We start from the raw sequence: 23672 nt of genomic DNA, 5'->3' as shown, positions 1-23672 counted from the left end.
TAAATCCTTAGGCTGCACGTGCATCTATCTTGCATTAAAGGATAGATTAGGGATATATCTAAGGTAGTGATCACAGGGAATCAATTACGCCGTCGTGATAGAATCAGCCAATATTAAAACCCTAAATCAATACCGTTATACGTATAAGGGCTTAAAATAATCCTTGCCCTTGTGGACTCGAAAAGTCATTTATTATGAGAAATACCTCGTATGTGGTGTTAATACATTTTAGTAAAACATAGCCCACTAATTCCTGGCTTTAAAGTAGACTTTAAGAGTTCAAATCAGGTTCACTGCTAAAATATATCTTGGTTCAATTAATCATATCCAAAGTTTTTCACGTTGTTATTCATTTTTTTTCTTCCATAGGCAGATATAACGAGACGACGGGGGTAAGTTGTATCATGATAAATTGTTCGTATGCCAGTCTTGCAGAAATTTCACTTGAATATCTCTAAGTACATGTTTTATGTTTAGTAAATGTTGGTAACTTGTAATACTCGACAAAAGTCATCTTGTACCGTGACATTTATACTACAAGTATTATTTCGTCCAGTTAAGTGTGTTTTAAGCAGTTAATGGCAAGCTTAAGTACAGCCAAACACAGAAAAAACATGGGCTCAGATTTATCGATATTTATTAACTTAAGGAAACTTTGAACATGAAATTCTCCATAGGAAAGCATGACAAAAGATGAGAAATCAATATCCCTTAAGATATTTGTAATGCTTGTAGATGATTTTAAGTTAGGGAACTTCCTTTAAGTTATTAGACGTTGATGAAACTGGAACCAGATGCAAACAAATTTCCTCACTTCATCAACGAGTTTTCTCAGTATGATACAATATTAAAATAAAACAAAAATGTATTAATATTACGATTTATTTTGACTCTCTGTGTTTGCTTGTTCAGTTCTCTGAGCTCTCAGAGCCTTAGCAATGTAAGTTATACTATAGATAGTAGAGTGAAGTTATTCTAATGTCTACCGTTGCATGTTAAAGGGAGACAACTCGAAAAAAATCATCAAACGAAGCACTAAATCTCTGTGCATTACCAAACTAAAATGTATTCAATCTTCTATTCCTTATTCCTTAAGAAACACTAAAACCTTAATATTTTTTTCTTTAAATACTTAATGAAATATAATCAAAACGCGTGGTTATGTTGGATGGCTATGCGTCAAAATTAATAAATAGCATTCGTGACAGTAATTTATATCTGAATGTTTCTCATTGATTTACAAATGTATTACCAAACTGAATATTTCGGCCGAAGTTCAGAACCGAGTATAGTATTCTATGAGAGATAATAGAAATATTAATTGAATATATCTTGTTAGCATGTGCCTTATCTCTAATGGGGTGGGTGGACATATGCATACCTTGATGTTTACAAGTTAATTAACAAATACCAATTACTGACATCATACTGATATGCAATTATTGATATCCTATTCGCAGGCTCTGGTCCCGGCAGGGTTCGCGTGTCGTTCTATCTATGGGTAAAGTGTTAGGTTTGGTAGCTTTGACATAATATCTGGTGTGTAGTTTATACGCTAAATAGATAAATAATCAATAAAGAGTTTTGACTTTATTCCTTTCAATGTACCAAATTGCCGTTGCTATGTTATCTTATTACTTTTAAAAAGAATAAAACCACAGAGGGAAAAAACTTTGAGAAACAACTATTTTTGTCTGTTTTAATCTGAATTAAGTGCATCTCAAATAAAAAAGTATTGTTTTGATACAAATATGTATGAACGGCATTTTTTTCAAATTAATTAAACTTATAAATGTAGCAGTTTAAATTTATAAGATTATAAAGAGATTAAGAAGTTTTCACTGTTTGAAAGAGGAGTAGAGTTAGAAGTGTTCTTAAAGTTATATTCATCTAATACTTGAATTAAAGTCCAAATGAACCAGTACAAAGAAAACAAGTGCTCTCTCAATCGTAAATGGGACATCTCCGCCATACATATGGTAGTAATGGCCGCAAATACACGTATTGTTTGATATCAAGAGCAAATCCATGCAGTCTGCATCAGTCTGCGTATTTTGAAGCCTGTGTCAATTTCACCGTCACAATCAACACCTGTCACGATGATAAGTGCGGGGTATTTACGGAAGTTTACAATAATGTTACGTTTCTTTGATAATCAAATATTCCTCATCCAAAAACTTCAACTGCTAACATAAACATAAAGAATACAATGATAAAATATTTAACTTATTAATAAATCGAAGGTTTGAATAGCCAAAACAACACGGTTTTAGTTTAGCGGAGTTTGTTTGCCTACAGTGACATGCAGTTATAATGACATCACAGATACATATAAATGTTTAATACAATAACACTTATGCCCATTCCTACGTCACATATAAGTAATAAGTATCCCAGATTAGGGCTATAAACATACTTACATACTTCACAAACATTTACAGGTTAATTATTCATTGATTTATACTAATCCTTCCGTTTTAGATTAATAAAATTCCTGTATGTATTAACGTTCTTTCACATCAGAGTTTGCTGAGGTGGACATTACGTTGTAACAATAATGTTAAGTTTATCTTTTAAAAGGATAAAATGTATTTTTTATGTAATTATCATATTGATTTATAGTAATGTACTTTATTACGGGGATTTGAACCTGCCTTGTCATCAGATAACAAGAGCTATACGGACTGGGACATATTTGTATAAAGAATTGGCCTACAGATTTATAGACTAAAGCCGTGATCAATTACCCTCAAACATACACGTTACTTTTACTTTACGTGCTTTTTACATGTCTACATATTTTCTATTAGTTTTTGGATCAATATAATAGTGATTTATATTTTGTTTTAATAAAATCATTCAAATAGTTTTAAAAGACATGCCACTTATTCAAGAACGGTTATAAAATCTGTTGTTTATAGTTGTTTTGAAGGCGTTACAATGATCTTAATGCTTATTGAGATGCATTAAAAAGTAATGTCTTTTTTTTTATTTCAAAAGATTTTAATCCGTCATCGAAGCAACAATAGATCTTTGTTTTACACAGGTATAGTCAGCTAAGAATCCCAAAGTACCTACTCATAATCTAATCTGTATGTTTTGTATTTACCTACATGTGTAGCCAACATGAAGTTTCGTCGCATTATGACGGGAACACTTAAACAAAACGCCCTGCTATAACCGTAGATGATTTACAATTCCAATATTATTAAAAAGTGCATGCGTGAACGTGTATTGCGATGAGAAAAATACTAACTTTTTTGTCAATTATAACTCTAGTTTGTAACGCAAATATACTTGATATCAAAATAGACACAAATTATTACTTCAAGAAGCCATTTTTTTCAAGCATGATTTAATTCATATGAAAACAGCCAAACGTAACAGCGAGACGAATATCAATCATAACATTGTAAAAATTTTATTACCTTGATTTATTTTCATTGAAGCGATTTTACATTCCAAAATATGAGACCTACGGATTTTATGGCTTCAGTTACTTTCAATATCTTTTTTCTAGTTTATACCTTGATTACCTTATCGAAGTTGGCGAAGCTGAATTATTGAACTAACACGCAATTTCACAATCTTTTAAGTGAATACCAGCATCAGTTAACTTCCCTAGTTTATAGCTTACTTACCTTGTCGAGTTTGGCGAAGCTGCTCGTGGTCACCATGTTGTCGTTCTTTGTGATCCCCAGGGGTACGGTATAGCCGGAATCCTTTAGGTTAGACAGACATACGATATCACTGTCCGCTAGTTTCCGGATCCGGGTCCGTCCTGACCCAGGGGACAGGGGACCATCACAAGCCCTGTTTTTCAAAAGACGGTATATTAACATACTTTGACTCATCTTAATGACATGTGTCGAACACAACTAGAAGTCATGCAAGGCCACATTCTCATTTGTTAGTATGAAAAAGTCCAGCGTTTACTTAGCGAAGAAAATGTGCAAGGCAGATGCAAATCTGTCTTTTTCATCTTCCTATTTTTTTCCACATGAATGTTCTCCCAATTAACAAGGTCATTTTGATATAATTCATGCACCAAAGGAAAACAATAATTCTAAATCTCAATGATAAATCGACCACGGATATTCCAGATGTAGCAGTTTGGTCCAATTATTCTTACATCACAGCAATAACAATAACTGTTATACACTATTAAGTTATTGTAGCTCAATATGTTATTTGTTCGCTACCTTCGTCCAAAAACGTTTTCACCTATAGTAACAATGAAATGTCAAGTACAATGTTGTCCCATATCAAATAACCCAGTCCACAATTCTATAACAAGGTCCGAACAATTAATCATTATTTAGCCAGAACAAACCGCACACGCGTTGAGTATACTTTGATATTGTCCATTGTAAAAGTATTTGATATAGCACTATTACTGCTACCGTAACTCAATATACACACCACTCACTTGTAAAACCCATTGTTAATAATCGGTTGGCTAAGTAAACCTATGTTGGTTTAGGTAAGTATCCTATATATCTGATACAGGAAAGATTAATAACTATTTGGATACATTTTATTTCTCCTCGTTAAACAGCCACTCCGGCCTGCGTGACCCAGATCAAACAATGGATAACCTTTTTGAATTCCTTGCCATATATAGGGTCATATTAATACAATAATCACATAACTATAGATTTAGGGATCTGAAACTTTCTTCAAGCATTAATTATATTCTTATCGTATGTATATATAAAAACCAATTATCATTTGTGGAATGCTCATTAACAAGCTATTTAAAGTGAACAGTCGGGCAAGGATGGCTAAAGTCGGTAAAAATGAGGTTAATGTATCCAGTATAATTTCTTATGAAATGGAAAAATAAAATCTCTCGTCAAAATCTGTCTGCGTACGAAGAAATTAATTTAAAGTATGGAAATTCTAAAACGTCCTCCCGGCTCACTATGTCCGTGGTTACATTTCCACGCAGCCTCGCTTTCAATGCTTTCAACTTTTCTTTACTTTAATGGTCAGAACTGGGAAACTAAGCAGAACTTGACCGTCGTATTAATATGTGAGAACTTTTGAAAGGCCAATGAACGCATTTAGACTGGTTTTCTTTGCCCGACTATTCACTTTAAGTAATTATGTGTATTATATATGTATATAATTATATATATATGATTAGATAGAATTTGAATTTTCATAATTCAAAATTAATTAAAGAAATGGTGATATAAAAACCTTATTGTTTCTGGTATCAGAGAGAGCATTCAATAAATCGAAAGTAATCAATCATATGTACAATAAAATGTGGATAATACAGCAGAATTCCCAATATAGTAAGGAAAATACAAACCATGTATTCTTTTTTATCATACTAAGCATCAACACAAGATGAATTCTTTTTTATCTCATCATCTACACACTACTGAAAATCTTCGAAGACAGATATCAGAAAAATCATCGATAACCCTAATACATTAGAAACTTAAAATGCACATACGAACCTCTACCCACATCACACGTATTAACACTAACACCATTCGTCAGCGTCGGAAGCTTTCAAGAACAGAATAGCAATTGGAAAAAAAATCATAAACATAAAACTTACTACTTCTGAATATTCCAAATCAACTATAGCATATATCCACGAGACTAACACATATACCCCACAAACATGAATGCCAAGGTATTTGTATAATACCTACTAATATAACTCCCCTTCGCAAACATTTAAAATAACAATACTCACGACAACGAGCATATATTCATACACTCATAATATATATTACAAACTGAAGTATGTCACTGTATTACAGGGCAATCAATCTCTCCGTCCAATAGAAAGATTTCTGAAAATCTTTTATAAAAGTATCACATGTGAATATAAGAAGGAGAACCAAAGTTTGTTTGCTTCACTAACATAAATGTTGTTTCTTTGACTTGAACTTAAAGAAACAACTTAGAAACATAGCCCCTTTCAGTATTGAAATGGTAATATAGATACATAATTGGATGTGTATCTGTTCCGGAGGGTTATGTAAAGACCATTATCCATAAGTTAATGAAAAGACCGGTGCTATACATGTCGTCAAAAGTGCTAGGATCACCGAGACAAGAGATTAAAGTGTCGCTAGAAGCTATACTTTACACTTATCAATTGAAATTTTAAAACTTTAAAGAATTCGCGACGCATCAATAAAAAGCAGACTATGCAGACAGACAGCCATCGATCTAATTAGGCAATTAAGGTATCTAATCCTGAGAGCAAGTGTTTGTTATTGAGGAGATTAGAGCACAGATAGCGTTGTTTGTTACAATCGTTATCTCTATGAACTAGGCCTGAACCAGTACTAAGTGTAATGATAGGATAATATGGTATCGAGGAGCAGATTTTAGTGGTCGTTACCCATTTAAGAAATGTCATGAATCATCTGGAGGAGGTTAAATAGTGTACCATATTACAAACTCCATAACTTAAGTATTGAGGATTGGTCATCAATCAATACAACTGTACAATGACTGATGGCCGTTTTACGTACTTGAAATCAAGCTATATAGTATCGTCATTTGTTTGCATTATAAATGATGTGATTTGATGTGATTTGATTACAAATTCATTTTACGATGAATGTCATAATATACCTATTACAGAATATGAACCCAGTAATAAACTACGAATGTACAGGTTAGAACTCTAAAATCAAAACTCTGTTGCAAATATTCGATTAAAAAACCCGTAACCGCTGCATTGTATACTATTTTGCTACGCGAGAACAACTGACAAAGTAAGATTGCATAATGTGAATACACTGGGTCTATACATAGTAATAGATGTAGTTACAAGGTAACGATGTATATTTAGTTAATATCATTAGCCCTTTGAGTTCTTCACTTATGTTAAGAACTAAATGATGTTCATACAACATTTTAAAAATAGACTGGATAAAAAGTGGAAAAAATCATGTTATCCTTTTTAACTACGAGGCTTCTATAACCGGAATATGATATAATCAATAACTAATACTTTGAGTCCGGCGAAGAGGAACTATTAGTAGTTCCTGTACTGGAAATCTTCTATATTTATATCTATACAACGTGCAATACATTTGACATATACATTGAAGAACGACCCAGTATTTCCGTAAATATAACACCCAAGTATAATGTACGTGTTATTCAATATATTGAGCAATCAAAATCAATTTCTAAGGTCAGTACTGATATCCATGAATCTAATGCACAAAGTACACCTGAACTTCCTGTTCGGATATGTGCACAATTTGCTGATTAACATTTAGATATTTCTTGAAATAGATAACGATTCGATTGTCACTTAGTGGAAATAAAATATCACCATGGAATGCTATCAATGGAAAGTTTTAAGATATGTATGAGCATCTTAGTGCCGCATTCACCACATGAAATAGCATATAGTTAGTAAACAAACCATAAATCATTAGCAAAAACCAAATGATGCGCAACGTCAAGTCAGATTAGAGACTCGATATAAAGGTCACCAAATAGGTGTTACTATTTTGTCTTATGTAAATAACGATATTGTTATAGTCTAGATAACAAATACAAGCTACCGTTAGTAAGAACCGTAAAGCTTTCTTGATCAATTGATAACCACAGAAACAGAATAATTTACATCACAGCTAGTATGGAAAGTAGGCGTAACCAATATCATATGACACTGATGACATTTCATATTTGTTTCAATAAATCAAGATAGCGCAATAGTTGTTTAAAGTTTTTACCAAATAAAACAATTTTACTCAATACTACTATATGTAATAATTAAAACATGAAAACTCAATATACAAACCCTTCGATTTCGTCACTGGAACACCAGTAATCCTTATAAGCAGTGGTCAGAAGGTTCTGGTCAAGGATATGTTCGGACATATACATGGATCCCATGCTGTCCCATTAACAATGTAAACAATCCAGAGAAAACGATTGACCAGTGATTGAACAATTATTAAATGTTCTTTAACTGGACACCACACATTTCGTCACCGGGTCATACTCTAACACCAAATTCACAATGGTATAAATACATACTCCGTACAACCGTCAATAGTGCTGGTTCGATCTTTTAAGCATACAACCCACACCTTAAATGTCTGCCTTCCATAGAGTCCATTTCAAATAAAGGATAAGTGGGTAACTATTTAAAAATAAATTACTTTTACTTTAGCTGTACTCTGCACCACGCGGATGCACAGGTGAAAGGTAATCAAGACTGCCCTACAAAAAACCGTGTAGCATTACGGCCTTTTAATGATAACAATACTTTCCCTGTCTTTAATGGTCTCTCGGAAAATACATCTTTTACAGTCCCATTTACATATCTCAATATATCTCCGTATGCGTACTTAGGTCTTGGAATAGTTTAAATCTACAAAAATTGCACTTGTGAACAAGTGTTTGATAAGTTTGTAAATACTTTGGCTAAGTAAAGTACCTTGTTCCCGCGTATTGATCTCAGATAAGACGGACGTGTTAGCCCTCATTGTTCTTCATCCGACTTCGTACCTCAACTCCATGTGACGGAGACCTATTGACTTTCCTCAACATACCCATGAGTAAATACGACCAACGACAGCTCGGGAGACATGAAATAACTGCTTGAGTGGATTGGCCGGAAAACTTCCATGTGATAGCAACGCTGCATTATTTGCGGTAATATTTGATAAATTGGTATCGATTCATGGTGAGAAATCAATGCTGAAGTGATTTTATCTTTTAATTAAGTCGAATCTGCAAAATATTTACGGACATCCTTCCTGGTGTCGCTTCATGTGGCATCGATCCTCGTCCTGGGGTTTCTGTAATTGACTTTCACCTGGCGAGCTAGACAACCCTGCTCCCCGACTCTCTGACATGTCGGGGAGTGCAAACCAAGTTTTTTTCACTATTAAGATGTAAATCTGTTAAATCTCACAGATCAGCTCTCTTTCCGGCACAAATCTTCTGACTTCTATCTTAAGTCAAATTTATCCTCCGAATCCCATTTGTTGATCTCTATTGAGTGATAACAGTTTTTGTAACGATATAATTTCCGTGCTACTGAGGAATCCACACGGTCATAGGACTAACGGCGATATCAAAGATAATGTTGTGTCGGCAAATTTATAAAACCATGTTCTTTACAGAATTAAATGAACGCTACAAATATAAAAATATAATGCCGATTATTACCACGACGTATCCAGCTGATTATTGTTCCGTGTCCATGATTTTTCCCCGCCTACCTTGATGAGAGAAAGTCCAGCTGAAGCCCTTACACATTGGCCTATAGAGGTGTAACTAACCATATACACACAGTGTTACACAAAGAATGTCCGCGTTCTCATAAAATCCAGTCGGAACAATAGCCAGACTAACCAACCGAGGATAATTTACAACAGTTTTTTTCGTCAAGTAGCTACAATCAAATATTCCACAAAGTCAAAAGTGTTTAAATACACGACAGATATTTGACATTATTAAACTCATTTCAAAACAATGGTAACATATGGGTGACATTCCTTAGCGAACCGTTGCTCTCTTATAGTCATAGTAAACATTAGACGATTTCAAACCAATGTGTTATTTTGTTCCTCACATTCCAGTAGTGATTTCCTTTGTCGACAATGCGTCCACGGAACAAAAGTTAATTAAAAAGTGCCAGATTTACCGTCCGTTAAGTAATCGCCTATTAACTGGAAATTGTCTCCACAACAATACACAAATTGACATAATGGCCTGAACGTCTCCTAACGAAACCTTTGATGCTCCCAATAAATTAGCAACATATTGCTTAAGATTGGACAGAAAACGTTTCAAATGGCGTTTTAACAGCCAATCTATCTGATGTATGTGGTCATTGTTTGTAATTACTCATAACAATATCAGCACGTGTCGCTATTTATATCTAAAGTTCTATATCTCTATTTCGCCTGTACAGTTTACGTCATGATGAACGTTCTTTCAAACCCAGTCAGATCTGCACTGTTGACAAAAAGTCCTTGCTATATTTTTATAACTTATCAAATACCAATCGTAGAAATATTGAGATAACGTATACCTGAATATGTATATAAGCCGTAATATTAACAATTAAAGCAATGCCTCTGGCGACCAAACGTGCCAGATAGTGCGCGACAAATATTTAATGTGGTATTCGTCTACACTGTGTACACAGATAGCAAGGAACCGTCTTTATTAGAAAAAAAGTATTTGGAAAAATCAAATGCCACGGAACGTCATCATAGAAAGAAATCCTGATTTAAATCTCTTTTAAGACCTGGTTGTTTCCATTAACATCTTGATACAAAGTGACTTTAGTACCTCGAAAGATTATCTGGTTTGTTTTAACAGTTATGGTCATTCAAGGACGTGCAATGCGTACGTATGAGTATTGGAAGTCGGAGTTGCTGGAGAAAAAACTGACTGTGTGCAAATTATCTACCTCCTCACCATCACACTTTCAATACTTCTCTATCACTGCATCCCAGTGATGGAGGACTAGTGGTAATTTATAACATCATATTCATACTGTGGTATGGTATATATTCAGTATGTTTACTATTCTGGTATTTCATAATAAAATATAATGTATGACTAGGTTTTGCTTAAAATCTAAAAGGATGATATTGGACTTGTGAAGTATTGACGACTTCTGTATCGAACTTGTACTTTTTAAATATAACCTGTATGTAAATGTATCGCTTGTACATATTTTGACCCCGTTTTGATAATAAAATAATTATGACTTCGTTTACATTTGTTATTATCATCTTCTTATTTTCCGTGACTCATGTAATCAGATCGGTTTGGCTTGATTCATGTAATTACACAGACTTGCCAAGAGGGAACAAAGGCGACAAACATCTGGGCCACCAAATACACTATTGTCGGGATCATAATATATTATATCACAATGTTTGTCTGGCCGTAACATTAGGTTGGCTATGTGACTAATCCCAGATAGGTACTACTACAGACGTTTGTACAAAGGACACATAACATATCAGTCACCTCAATATTAACAACTGGTTTAAGATGCTATTGTCCAAACGTATTGATACTAGTAACTCGAGGCACAAAGTTTTCTGTGAATGCTAAATAACATTTTGAGTTTCCGAGCGTGCTTTATTTTACTTTTGCTCTCAACCTGAATTAAAGCAAAAGTAATATACTGATATATGATTACCATAGAGAATATAACACAGTTAAAATATGTTTAGATTATAAAAACATTACGCGAGGTGATTTGCAATTACTAATTAACACATGTGCAACCTTCCTGTTAGAACCTGTTAGCAATACAAATAGTCAAAGGTAATGTAAAGAAGGTAACTAAAACAATATGGAATTTGGAATAAATCAACAATACAACATGATCAAGAGGATTTGAAGATAATAAAGTTGAAACACGACCACAATGTCTTAATAAAAATCGTAATTCATGTGAATACAGACCAAAGTCATTTTGCCTGAAAAGAACAAAATAAATGACAAATAGCGTGTAACTGACTCGAAATTGACCTGTAAACAACTATTTTGGGACAATTTCACTGAAATTCACCTGAAAATAACATGATATTGATAGGATTTTCAGGACTGATGAACAAGTTTTTGGGGTCATTTTGACCTGAAATAAAGATGAAGTAATTGACCTCATTTTCAGATCATGTTCAGGTGGAACTGAGGTAAGCTCATTTAGTTAAAAATTTACATGAAAACACATTGCATGTATGTGTAATAAAAATGTACTAAAATAAAAATAGAATTTTGTAACAACAAGGGCTATAATAATATAGCGTATTATATTTCCAGCAACGAACACATATAAGTTGTGATATTTCACTCAGTATGTAACAAAATAAGATTCTGAAGTGTTATACGTACAACTGATAAAAGTGAACAAACTACATTTAAACGTGGATTGACGTACCTGCATGTAGTTATCACCTTCATGTCGGTTTTTAATCTGATACAAATTTTCAGTGAGAAAACATGTAAATACATACTGGGTAAATTAATACTTCAATCATGTGATTGATTACAGGTGTAAAAGCACAGGTAAAAAATGGAATTTTGCTGACGTGAATTCCCAAACGGCATTCCGTATCACAAATTAAATCGTTAGTTTAATCTCGACATTTATAACTAGGTTTAACAGCTATAACACGACTACCGAATCATGTGGGGGTTCCTTTTTAATAAAATATTGAACCTTGAAACCGCGTTTGTCACTATCTTTACATATGTTTGTTGTTAATGTAAACAACTTGAAAGTTAGCCGGAATCAAGGCGGATTAATTGGCTATCTGTATTGTTGGGGTCAATTTCTGATGATGGACTACAGTGTGAAATGAGTACGTACGCCTGCTACAAGGAAGTAATAAGTTGCTGTTGAAGCCGTTCAGAAGGGTGTTTATCGGTAACGGTGTGGTGCTGTTAGACAAAGGTTATAATGGGAAGCCTTGTGATATTTTAACCTTTTTTAATTATTTATAATATCACGAATGCCTTTATCGTGATATTACCACTTTAAATACATTCGCATATACTGTGTAACAACGAATTATGTTTATACATTATTGGAATCCCTGTTTAATCGGTCGAACAAGAATATTTTTACACACGAAATTCTTTTAAACCTCTTTACCACAGAAGAAAGTTCCCACAAATATTTCAATGTTTGGGATTATGTAAATGTCATCTTTATACCAGCGTTAGACCTTGAGATCGTATTTCTGTATAGTAATTATCAAGGGATTAAATTTGCAATGGACAACCCTCGCGAATTTACGAAAAAACAATCTTCCTGCGAAATATTAGAATTTTGAAGTAGTTGTTCAGGATTTCAAATTTTAAATTACATTAAAACAAAAACGTGCATAATGAAAAGTGAAAAAAATCAATGACTTATCGCAGATGGTTCAGGGGAAGTTCACTTACACAATCCAGTCCGGAAGCTTTGTTCAAAATACTTTTAATTTGGCATTCAGGAATAAAATCAATTTTCTTAATACATTTGTACATGAAACAATCATTCTGCCTTCCATAAAATACACATAATTGTTGGCAATTACTGAATTGCGCGTTGCCATTTTAAAATTCAAAAGAGAACAAAGCCTTATCAACTTCCAGTCCTGTGAGAGCCGGGTGTTCAAACTTCCGGAAAAGGCGACTCAACATCCGTCAAATTCTTGTGAAATCAGCTTTAAAGATATGGGTGGCTAAAACAACGTTTTTGATATGTTGAACATTGACATCGGTATTGCATCAAAAGGAAAGAGGTTATGTAAATAGGCCAAGTAAATATATTTTGCCATATTCGAATTTGATAAATTAATACTATGGGTAATATATAAAATATTAAGAAAGTATTTCTACAAGACAACAATAATCAAAAGAGAGACTGTGAAGTCCTCAGGAGTATTTGTAACATAGGCGACCGCATTGTGCTGTGATTTATACTGAATTTGATTTCATTTTTCATCAAAGTTTCCCATTACTTTAATACAAACATAGGTATTAAAAGCCCTTACAACGTCAATACGTGCAGTATAAATGGCCGACATAGACTACATCATGATATTTTGGCAGGTAGGGCGATACAATTGTACCTGCTGTGCCAATGGCATGATCATAGAAGGCGATATTTAGCATATTATCTTCTCTGTCCCTTCTAAATTACTTTCCTTTTCCTAACGTCTCACTCTTGGGCTGCAGTTGAGCGGTTGTCCCTGGTTTCTGTCCCCTGGTCGACACAACATAAAATGTCTGCTTCTGCCGAGGCCTAGCGTTCATCATAAAGGGAGTGGGATGACTGATTTGACGATTTGTCAGTATAACGTAACCGGGTAGGGTGTGTTTATTCTGTATTTGACAAGTTTTCAAGTGAAATAGCAATTACAAAGAGGCACAACACGAACATACTGCAGTCTCCCAAAAACACACTTATACTCCACACACGCAGCACACAGCATAGCGGGAGGCCGTCCTTATATTACCCTCGCTGCTAATAGGACGTTTATCAAACATACAGACATCCTCATATAACAACACAATGAAAACACGGGAGGCCATCGCTGACAGAGCATAAACGATGTCCATCATTTGAACAATAATTCGTGCTTAATCGTGTATATATATGACTAATTAACACAAAACATGATATAATATATTTTTTTTTGCTTTTGGTGCATGCGCAATCAGTTCTTCATTCCATATAGGACATAGTGCCACGGATTTTTTCCGGGTGCAATTAATAATTTTTAAATAATAAGGCAAACCAAAACAAACTAATATACCATCCAACGTCAAACTAACAGTGGCACTGTGAAATTTCGACTGACAAAAGATATGGAAGTAAAATGCAATTAAATTTTGAAAAACCTTCAAATATTATTAAATTCGCGAATGATGAGCTACCCACAATTACATGTACCAAGGATGAATTCAAACGATTCGTAGTATACAGCACGGCTCATATAATACATAAACGTTGAAATTTAATTTGTTGTGACTATCAATCTAGACCTAACACACATTACGGCACGGCGCTAATGATCATACCGAGAAATGTCCTCATTGCTTCAATCTAATTGCTTCATCTTATCACATTATTACCAATGCTATATCATATATTGGAGCTAATACTAGTACAAGATTAAAAGATTTACAACACTGGAACAAATTCCGCACCAGCACACTATATATCGTCACCAATACAGATCGTCTACATCAAGTGTATCTTGTGGTGTTTGTCAAACGCTCCAAATAACTTTACAACCTCTCTACAGCTGTTATGGCCACTTATAGAACACTTACATTGTGTGAATGGAACCAAAAAAGCGCCATTTCTTGATATTATGAAATTACAACTTTTTTCTCTTAAGTGGATTAAAGAACTATTGACACTGAATTGCAAAATACCGGGTCACCATATAAGACTCACTATCCAGGTTAGGTCAAGATATCAAATTGGAATCTGAATATAAGAAATGTGACCTAAACTAAATTTACGCACTAAATTATTAATCTAAGTAAAACGAAAATTTTAATTCATGTTATCAAAAAACCAATAATGATGTTGCATTGAGTGGCCAATGCATACAATATGACTTAAGCATCAGTTCCCTCATTTCAAATTACGGCATTATAAAACATATCATTATTTCTTATCGATATAACAGTACGAGAGTATCTCGAACTACACTGATTGGTTTAACAGCATCACGTGTCCAGTAGACAAACATCGAGTATCCCTCTCGGAACCTACCACTTCCTTCATTTAACGAGGTTATCAGAGGACCTTCTTTGAATCGTTTATTAAGACTTCCATCAACGACATTCGTTATCCGCTAATCATTTACTGTAAACCAATTATCTTTCGCGTGCGATTTACGTTCGAGAATATAGCGACGAAGGTTAATCCGATATAGTTTATCTTACCTAGTGTTTATTCCAATATTGTTCTTGATTTTTTCATCAATACCTTTCGCCTTTATATTACTTTGTCGGAAGGATGATACAGCTGAAAAGTATTCTTAAAATGCGCAAAATACATCGCTTGCCTTATTGCACAATTCTTTTATTTGGTATACATTGTCTTTATCTTTAAGATGTAGCTTTCTTTTTATCAAATTTTCTTATATTTTGTCCTTGTAAGATTGAGATTGTTATTTTAAGATTTCAGAGAATTTCCTTATCGTATGTTAATTCCTTTTTTTGTCACAAAAGGTTAGTCCTTCAGTCTTGGTATCATGTACCGGGTATTGACCTCTTATCTCCTCCATCCCTCCCTCTCAGTAAATCAGTACTGTATAGCTGTCTATTTCATATTAAAATTATATTTAGATATCACATTTGATAGCTATAGTTGTGATAACTTCATTAATTGTTTATATAATACTCACCTGACTGCCTTGAAGTCCCTGTACAGGGTTTGTGTCCCTGTAGAAACCATTTTATTTATGTGTTTTCCGTTCTCCAACACTCCCTGATGTTATCATTGGCGACCGTCCTTCATTCACACAAGAAACTGAAAAAATGCATCCGGTGTGTAATTAAAAATATACATGATAAAGGTCAAATAATAAGACACTAGATTCCAACAAGGTCGGATATCTGTACATATGTTCAAAATTAAAGCCCAATGTTCAACTATATAGATAGTTCAATAAAACTTCTTTGTGGGTTTTTTTACGTGTGATGTTTAAAGGGTCCCAATAAAACTATGTATGGTCTTGTTTCTTATCCCACGGTCATTTACTTACATATAAGAAGGATTAAGATCATTTATGTGTGGGAAGATTTGGAGTTGTATTGTCACATCATTAAAAACACATCGTAAGCTTGGCGTAGATGAGAGACTGGACAACATTACAAAAACTTAGCTGGCTAGAGTTAAGGTGTGTTTTGTTTAGTTCAGCTTACTACCAGCTTAGTTATGTTACAACTTCGAGGTCTATGTAGTGCAAGTGTTTGTTTGATGTTAGTTTTTTTCGTTTCTCCTTCATATTGACTGGTAGAATTGTCGATGTTGGTAGTCCTAAAACATCCATAATCGGACAAGGACATTCGATTGTCGGCTCAAGTTCATGCATTCAATGTTATCCTTTTGAGAGCATCATATTGAACACTTGGTTTGCAAGGTTCTTCACAATATGGCATGGTTTCACAGCGTCATCGGGCTGTTAATAGCAATTAAATCCTTTCCTTGCCTAACAGTAGTCACTCATGTTAATTAAGTCAACAAAAAGACAGGTTCATCACTTACTTCGGACTTTCAGCACAAACTTGCTGATGAATCTAAGAAATATATTGGATATATAGGAATTATGTACTAGGTATATTCTCGGTTTTCTGTATGATACGATATACATATAATTACATGTATGCGTGGTGTGTGTGTTCTCCTTGAAGATTAGGTTGTGTTAAGTTTTCAATATTCATCACCAACATAATTTTACTCTTTTTGGCATGCCATATTAAATAATAAAATGCATTTCACATCCTTCTGACGTTTTTTCATTTTTGTGTTTCCGTTTATCCCGCAAAACAATTTAATGTCTTTGAACTTTGGTAGCTGCAAAGGCCAACGAGATATACGTGCCCTCACTTCATAAGTACAAAACACAACTGACGTACCTGATGCAGCACTCAATGAAGATTGTTGTAGGCCAACGATATTGATGGTATTTTTAATATTTCCTTTTCCAGATCCAAGATAATGACCTATGGAATGCTGTTTGTCGTCGTCCAGATCCACACGTTGTGCAATAAAATTGTCAATAAATTCTGTGTACAGGTCAGATAATAAGGAGCAGCATCGTATTGATTTATCCTAGAACACACCCAGGTGAATCCATGTATTGTTATTCAGGTGGAAATTTACATAACCGGGAAATGTTCCATGCGTGATAACTTGCAGTGATGTGACATTCTGATGCCTATACTGCCTTTACTTCACGGGAGATCTCAGACTAAACAACAGGAAAATGCCTACATGGCTTGTCGATTTGACATTTCTCGTATGCGTTGCATGTTCTTTATTATTGACTATAGCTCTAAGCGCGATGTTTAAGTTTGTATGACCCATATTTAATCGATCAACGATCACATTCTTCCCTATCTGTTTACAATCTAAGACAAAGCCCCGTAAATCCGTCATTATCTGGCCTTTAACGCTCGGGGTTCACGCCTGTTTACAAAGAGTTTTGAATTCTGCATTCAAGTAAACGTTTGTAGCTGTGTGCGATAAGACTTGAGAACAATACACAATAACATGGTCTTAACAGGACATCAACTAGTTACAGATGTGTGTCCGATTCTAAAGAGGGAGAAATTCGATATACTATGTTATTGTTGGCAATACACTTAGAGCCAAAACAATGTATATCTTATTTAGATATATGTCAGAGGTCAGAACGCTTTACCTCGACCTACGATGTCAACCTGCCCCGTCGATTATCGAACTATTAAACTAATTACCTATCTATTTTGCACGTGTTTTCTCATTTAAAATATACAGCAGTACAATAAGAAATAATGGATTTTTTGAGGAAAATTAACACATTTAAACCAAAACGAAAATAACTAACAAAAACCGTATTAATGAAATAAGTCTGCTTTGGTTTGAGACCGTAACGACCTTAACATGCTAAATGAAAAATTAATTAATTATATCAGTGGTGATAAAACTCGATATAATCAGTGCTATATAAAACTAAGTACATACCTGTAGTCTGTATAGCAAGCAAGTCTCTACCTGAAATATAAATAAAAGTTTTATATAGATTTATTAAATTTGAAATGGAACGGTAAGTAGATAGTGATACACGGGATAGACAGAATAACCCTACTTATAATTTAAATTGAAGAGTAGTAGTAATCAGCCCATAACGTAAAAACAATGACGTTGTCTATAACATCTCACTGATTGGCTGATATGACACCGTAAGAGAATAGAATCCATCAATAAAAGTTGAATTGATATAAAGAGATATAAAGAGATTAAATTATAAAGATTAACTTCAATATGTTTTCTATGTAATCGAGATGTAACACAAATATCTGAATAATATAATAATATAATAATACTCTCTTCGCAGTTAATTTGGAGTACGCTCAGAATTTTGTGTTATATCTCTATAACATAACAAATACATTCAAGTTAATCTTGAAAAGCAAAATACAAATATTACTACCTGATGATAGAATACATTTATCATCAGTCAATCAGATAAAGATAAATTCGTAAAGGAGTTGAGTCAATGACTGAGTCAAAAACAAAAATGTGTGTTAATACAAGTTTGGATTATACAAATGATACAAAGATCAATTCATTAGATGCTATGGTTACTACGGGTTGAGGAGAGACCTACAGGCAAAGTGTTCTCAGACAAATATGAATATCATATATACAAACCTCTGTTCACAAATGTCAATTGATTTTGCACGGACGTTTTGAGCGCGCTCTTATCTGATTAGCTGTATTCTAGACAATTGCCAAAATTCACATCAACATAAAGCAACTGGGAATAATTTAGATTTAGGAATCTTCGCAATAATAAAAGTATTAATAATTTTAGGATAAGCACCAGACCAAATAAAGGTCATGGTTCATTCTTTAGTTTTTTACATGCAGAATCAGGTCTCTCTGATGAACAAAATTTAAAACGACGCCAACGTGAGGAATACTTTCCATAAGTGGTAGTGCTTTACCAATGTCTTTTCCAAGAACCTGCTTTCTAAGTGGTAAAACAATGATTTTGTTCTTACCAATAGGAATTAAAATCTCCATTTGCAGCTGTAGTTTTCACGAATGGTAACCACATGCTTTGTAACCCAACACTTGTGTTGCTGATCAAACATGTGTCTTTAGCTTGTGCAGGTATTGGTATATTAACTTTAGAACCAAATACAAAACATGGCGTAGGAAGATGAAACGTAATGGGGGGGGGGGGGCATAGGTCCTCAATATTTCGTAACAACCCCCCCCCCCCCCCATCGCGCGCCCGGCACCCATAGGAGATACTTGATATACAAATGTACTTTCATATATCATTATTGCTAACAGGAAATTAATGAATATGGAAAAAAGCGTGCGTGTTTGGGGGGAAGGGGGGGGGGGTCCGGGGTATCTCCCCTGCAAAAAATATTACGACTTAGAATGTATGAGATAAGTTTTACACGATGTATTTAAATTATTTAGCGAGTGCCGAAGGCGCGAGATCTTGGTGTTTGGGGGATCTGGGAGTCTCCCAGGGGGGGGGGGTGTCCGGGGTATCTCCCTGCAAAAAATATTACGACTTAGAATGTATGAGATAAGTTTTACGGTGTATTTAAATTATTTTGCGAGTGCCGAAGGCGCGAGATCTTGGTGTTTGGGGGATCCGGGAGTCTCCCCAGGAGAAATTGTACGATTTAGAATGGCAGAGATGAGTCTTACGATGCATTTATGTTGAATTGAGATTTTGTGGTTTGGGGGTCCTGGGTTCTCCCTCGGGCAAACAATTTACGATTTAGAATGGCTGAGATGAGTTTTACGATGAATTTTGATGAATTTGCGATTACCGAATGCATGAGATCTTCTTGTTTGCGGGGTCCGGTGGTCTCCCGCGAGAAAAAAAAAATTAATATTTGGAATGGCTGAGATGAGTTTTACAATGCATTTTGATGATTTTAAAGCGTACTTAACACGGTAATTTTTCGATTTAAAGTTACCTGCATTTAGAAATGATAATTGTGAGTGTCGTTATACCATTATGCAACCCAGCTCGATCTGAACATACCGGATTCACACCATTCAGCACATTGCTGTGAAAGTCAAAATAATAATGAATTGATTGTCTTGCTGAGACATATAAACAAATTAATCTTTTAAGAAGCATTTTTTGAAATAGTATAATCCCTTGATGGACATTTTAGTCTAGTTCATGTGTATTGAATTTTCATTATTAAAGGTTTGAACATTACGCGCTTGAACATTTTGGGAAACGCGCCGCACAGCGGCAAAATTTTTTAAATTGAAGTACAAAAATGTGCAGGAGGACCATTTTTTCTTTCAAATGTGCATTTGTAGATCATTTCACCCGGCGAGAATGGGAGGGGGGGGGCAAAAAAATTGCCCCCCCCTGCCCCCCTGCTTCCTACGCACCTGTAAAAGAACCTTTGTCAGACATTTCCACTTCATTAAGTAAACCATTTATAAAATAAAGTACATTTTTGTAGGTAAAGACACATCTTGTAAGATGTTTCTCATGATGGCAACAGATTGGGATTATTGTGGTCAAAAAAAACTTTTTGCAAGTTATTTTAGCAATTCTCCTTACATTCCATATCATAGTTTGAGAAACAAGGATTCGTGCCACACAGCCATAAATGCCTCCTAATCGCTTTAGAGGTTATATCTCACACATTCTTGAAAAGTATTCTGAGGGATGAAATTGGCTCAGATATATTTTTTAAAAATTATATAAGAGAAATACCAATATAGCTATTCAGATCATCTTTGAGTTTTTTGTTACCGTTGTACAAATTAAAAATCCTCTTTTCCAGCCATCAAGTATATCACCCTATCTAATAATTAAATTGAATAGTGAAGTAATAAAGTATAAATGTCTAATAATTTACTGTCACCCTACTTCACAAACTCGTAGACATAGCTGTCGTATTCACCAGCTTTTCCGCTTTTCAACCTTTTACTTATTTTAATCTGCACGCCTTCAGTGGTCAAATGTTGCAACAAATACATGTTTTTATCCCTTAAATGACTTTTTTTAAAATTATGTTAACATTTTATAATACATCTTGAAAAAAATTATCGTCGAATGAATCAAGAGTTTCGTTATTAAACAACTAACAAAAATAATGACCCCAAGCATTTAGAATTTGTTGGGTTGACGTAGTGTTTGACCAGTGTATTCCATTTCTGTGTGACCAGCTTTGGTAGTTCGAATTTTAAATAGTGTCCGTATTGATGAATTAAGTCTACTTTGGTTTGTAACAAACTAAACATGTCAATCATTACATTACTCAATGGAAAATATGTATTTTTGGTGATAAGACGATATGATCAGAATCATATAAAACTGTGTACTTACCTGCAATCTGTTAAGCAAGCAAGTCTCTACCTGAAATATAAATCAAAGTTTCAGATGGGTTTATTAAATTTGAAATGGAACCCTACTTACGATAAAGAGGTAGTGACACGTGGGGTAGAGTGTGAAACGTTATTAGTTATAGCTGGTAGGTCAGTACAACCCTTACAGCTGGCGACAAAGCGCTATTGATATACCGCGCTCGGGACACGCCCATCCTTGTACATACACCCTCTGTGTTTCTGTAGAACCATTTCTCTCAAGTCAAGTCATACGACAAGTAACAACAGCTTAATACATTAGTAACTTAAAAACTTACTGAAACCGTTCACATTATGAATCACTGCATTGCACTTTTGTAATTTATGAAATAAGTAAAGACAAATTATAAACAAATTTTAGATTTGAACGCAGACTCATCAAAAAGGTCAGATTGATTTAGAACCACTAGTTTCGGAAGAGGAAGCATTCTTTAGATCATCAACAATTCTCATACAAATGTGGGTTAAGTCATAATCAAACTCATTCGGACAACGTAAACTACATAGTTTAACATATCAAGAAAGATGGCCTCGTACAATATCGTGCGTGTGCACACAACTCCTGGGTGTAGCTAGGCAGACTACGTAGTATGCCAATACGTGAAAACAACGTAATATGTCGGGAAAACTTAAAGTTGTATTGCTGCTAATTTCACTGTAACGATATGTAACTTAAACATTTGATATCTAAACATTGACATGTAACTTGATGATTTAGCTCCCCAAAAGCATATGTCGGCCTATAAGTGAGCCGAAATCTAGGAATCATATATTCCTGGTTTTGAATAAAGCGCCTTCAATCAACGCCATGTTCAGTGACTTCGGGTTTTGTCGGATTCCTAATCGTATCACGTGACTGACGTTCGACACGACCTGCACGTGGTGAGCCAGGTAACTAGCGTAAGCACACATGTGTTTGTTTACGTTTTCCTTCTGGCCTATATGAGCAAATCATGCTAGTATATGTCCACAGATTGAGTATTTGAAACATCCAATTTACACATTACCGTAAAATGTTCTGTGTATCAAATATTGTAATGTGCGAGCATTATTTTCTTTGTAGATAGAGTCTGATGAGGTCGACCACATATTTTGTTTATGAAAAATTGTTGATATTTTCTCCTGGTTTCACAACTCTCGTTTTACTTCGAGATTGTCGCGACGATGTTCGGAAGAGTTCGGAATGATTCGGCATCTTTCGAGCCTATTTTTCACGTGTACACGTTAAAAAGATTTTTTACTTTTATAATTAAAGATACTTCCAGTGCTCCAACTTTATAAAAAGTGGTAAAATTAGAAAATTTAAACCTCAGACAGACGGAGAAAAATATGTATAACACTTAAACAGTTTTCACTATGACAAAAAGAGCGAAAGTTATATAGACCATACAACTTTAAGTAAAGGCCTTTCAATGGTTTCACATATTGGCACAGTACAAGACTAACCTGGTCACTATCTTAACAAATAAGGTTTCGAGTCCAACAGCAAGATTTTTAACAGGTGACTTTACATCTAGAGACACAATGAACAATTTACCACTGCAGTGCCTGAATATCTTAACTAATACAATCACTCCGAAAAGAGAACAAGGAAAAATGGACTGGTTTTTTTTTTTTTTTTTTTTTTTTTTTTTTTTTTGTCTACAAATGGTGTTGGAGGAACTGATGTCAATCATGCCTGCCCTTGTAAGGATTACTCCTGTCAACCATAGGAGAAACACAATGGCCAAATGTTTCGCTAACAATCGTTTCTGATAACAAACATTATTTCAAAAAAGAAAATACCAAAGGCTTCAACATTAGTTTCGCCTTCTGTAAAACATAAATATTTAGAAACTCAATGGTGGACTGGAACACTTGCCTGACAATGTGGAAATTCGTTAATGCCATCAATATGCGCACCACTGACGTGCATTATTTTTGTAAAATCAAAACTGTAGTCCGATTTTTCTGACGATCTTCATATATAGACGTTTAACAGCAGTAACATCAAAACATTTCTAATTTACAAGACTACAGTATACAATTATGATTGTACAGTCAGGTACATATA

At 34.4% G+C, this 23672-nt stretch overlaps 1 protein-coding gene across 8 annotated transcripts in view; it reads right to left on the bottom strand.

The window, feature by feature from the left end:
- Window positions 1–21636, bottom strand: part of LOC138315893 (uncharacterized) — a 61297-nt gene extending 39661 nt beyond the window's left edge. Inside the window, exons 1-4 of one of the 8 annotated variants that reach the window (XM_069257218.1) lie at window positions 21582–21636; window positions 18215–18244; window positions 15891–16015; window positions 3642–3813 (exon numbers count right to left, since the gene is read on the bottom strand). In XM_069257218.1, the coding sequence (XP_069113319.1) occupies window positions 3642–3813; window positions 15891–15940 (222 nt within the window). In that variant the 5' untranslated portion in view covers window positions 15941–16015; window positions 18215–18244; window positions 21582–21636. Of the gene's footprint in view, window positions 1–3641; window positions 3814–7795; window positions 9807–15890; window positions 16016–17124; window positions 17525–18214; window positions 18245–21581 lie in introns of those variants that run through there. The other 7 variants (XM_069257219.1, XM_069257215.1, XM_069257216.1 and 4 more) reach the window with 7 other exon arrangements.
- Between the last annotated feature and the right edge of the window lie 2036 nt (window positions 21637–23672).

Source organism: Argopecten irradians, chromosome 2 (genome assembly GCF_041381155.1).
Source record: "Argopecten irradians isolate NY chromosome 2, Ai_NY, whole genome shotgun sequence".
In the NCBI taxonomy this organism is placed as follows: domain Eukaryota; kingdom Metazoa; phylum Mollusca; class Bivalvia; order Pectinida; family Pectinidae; genus Argopecten; species Argopecten irradians.
This window is presented reverse-complemented; position numbering and strand designations above follow the sequence as displayed.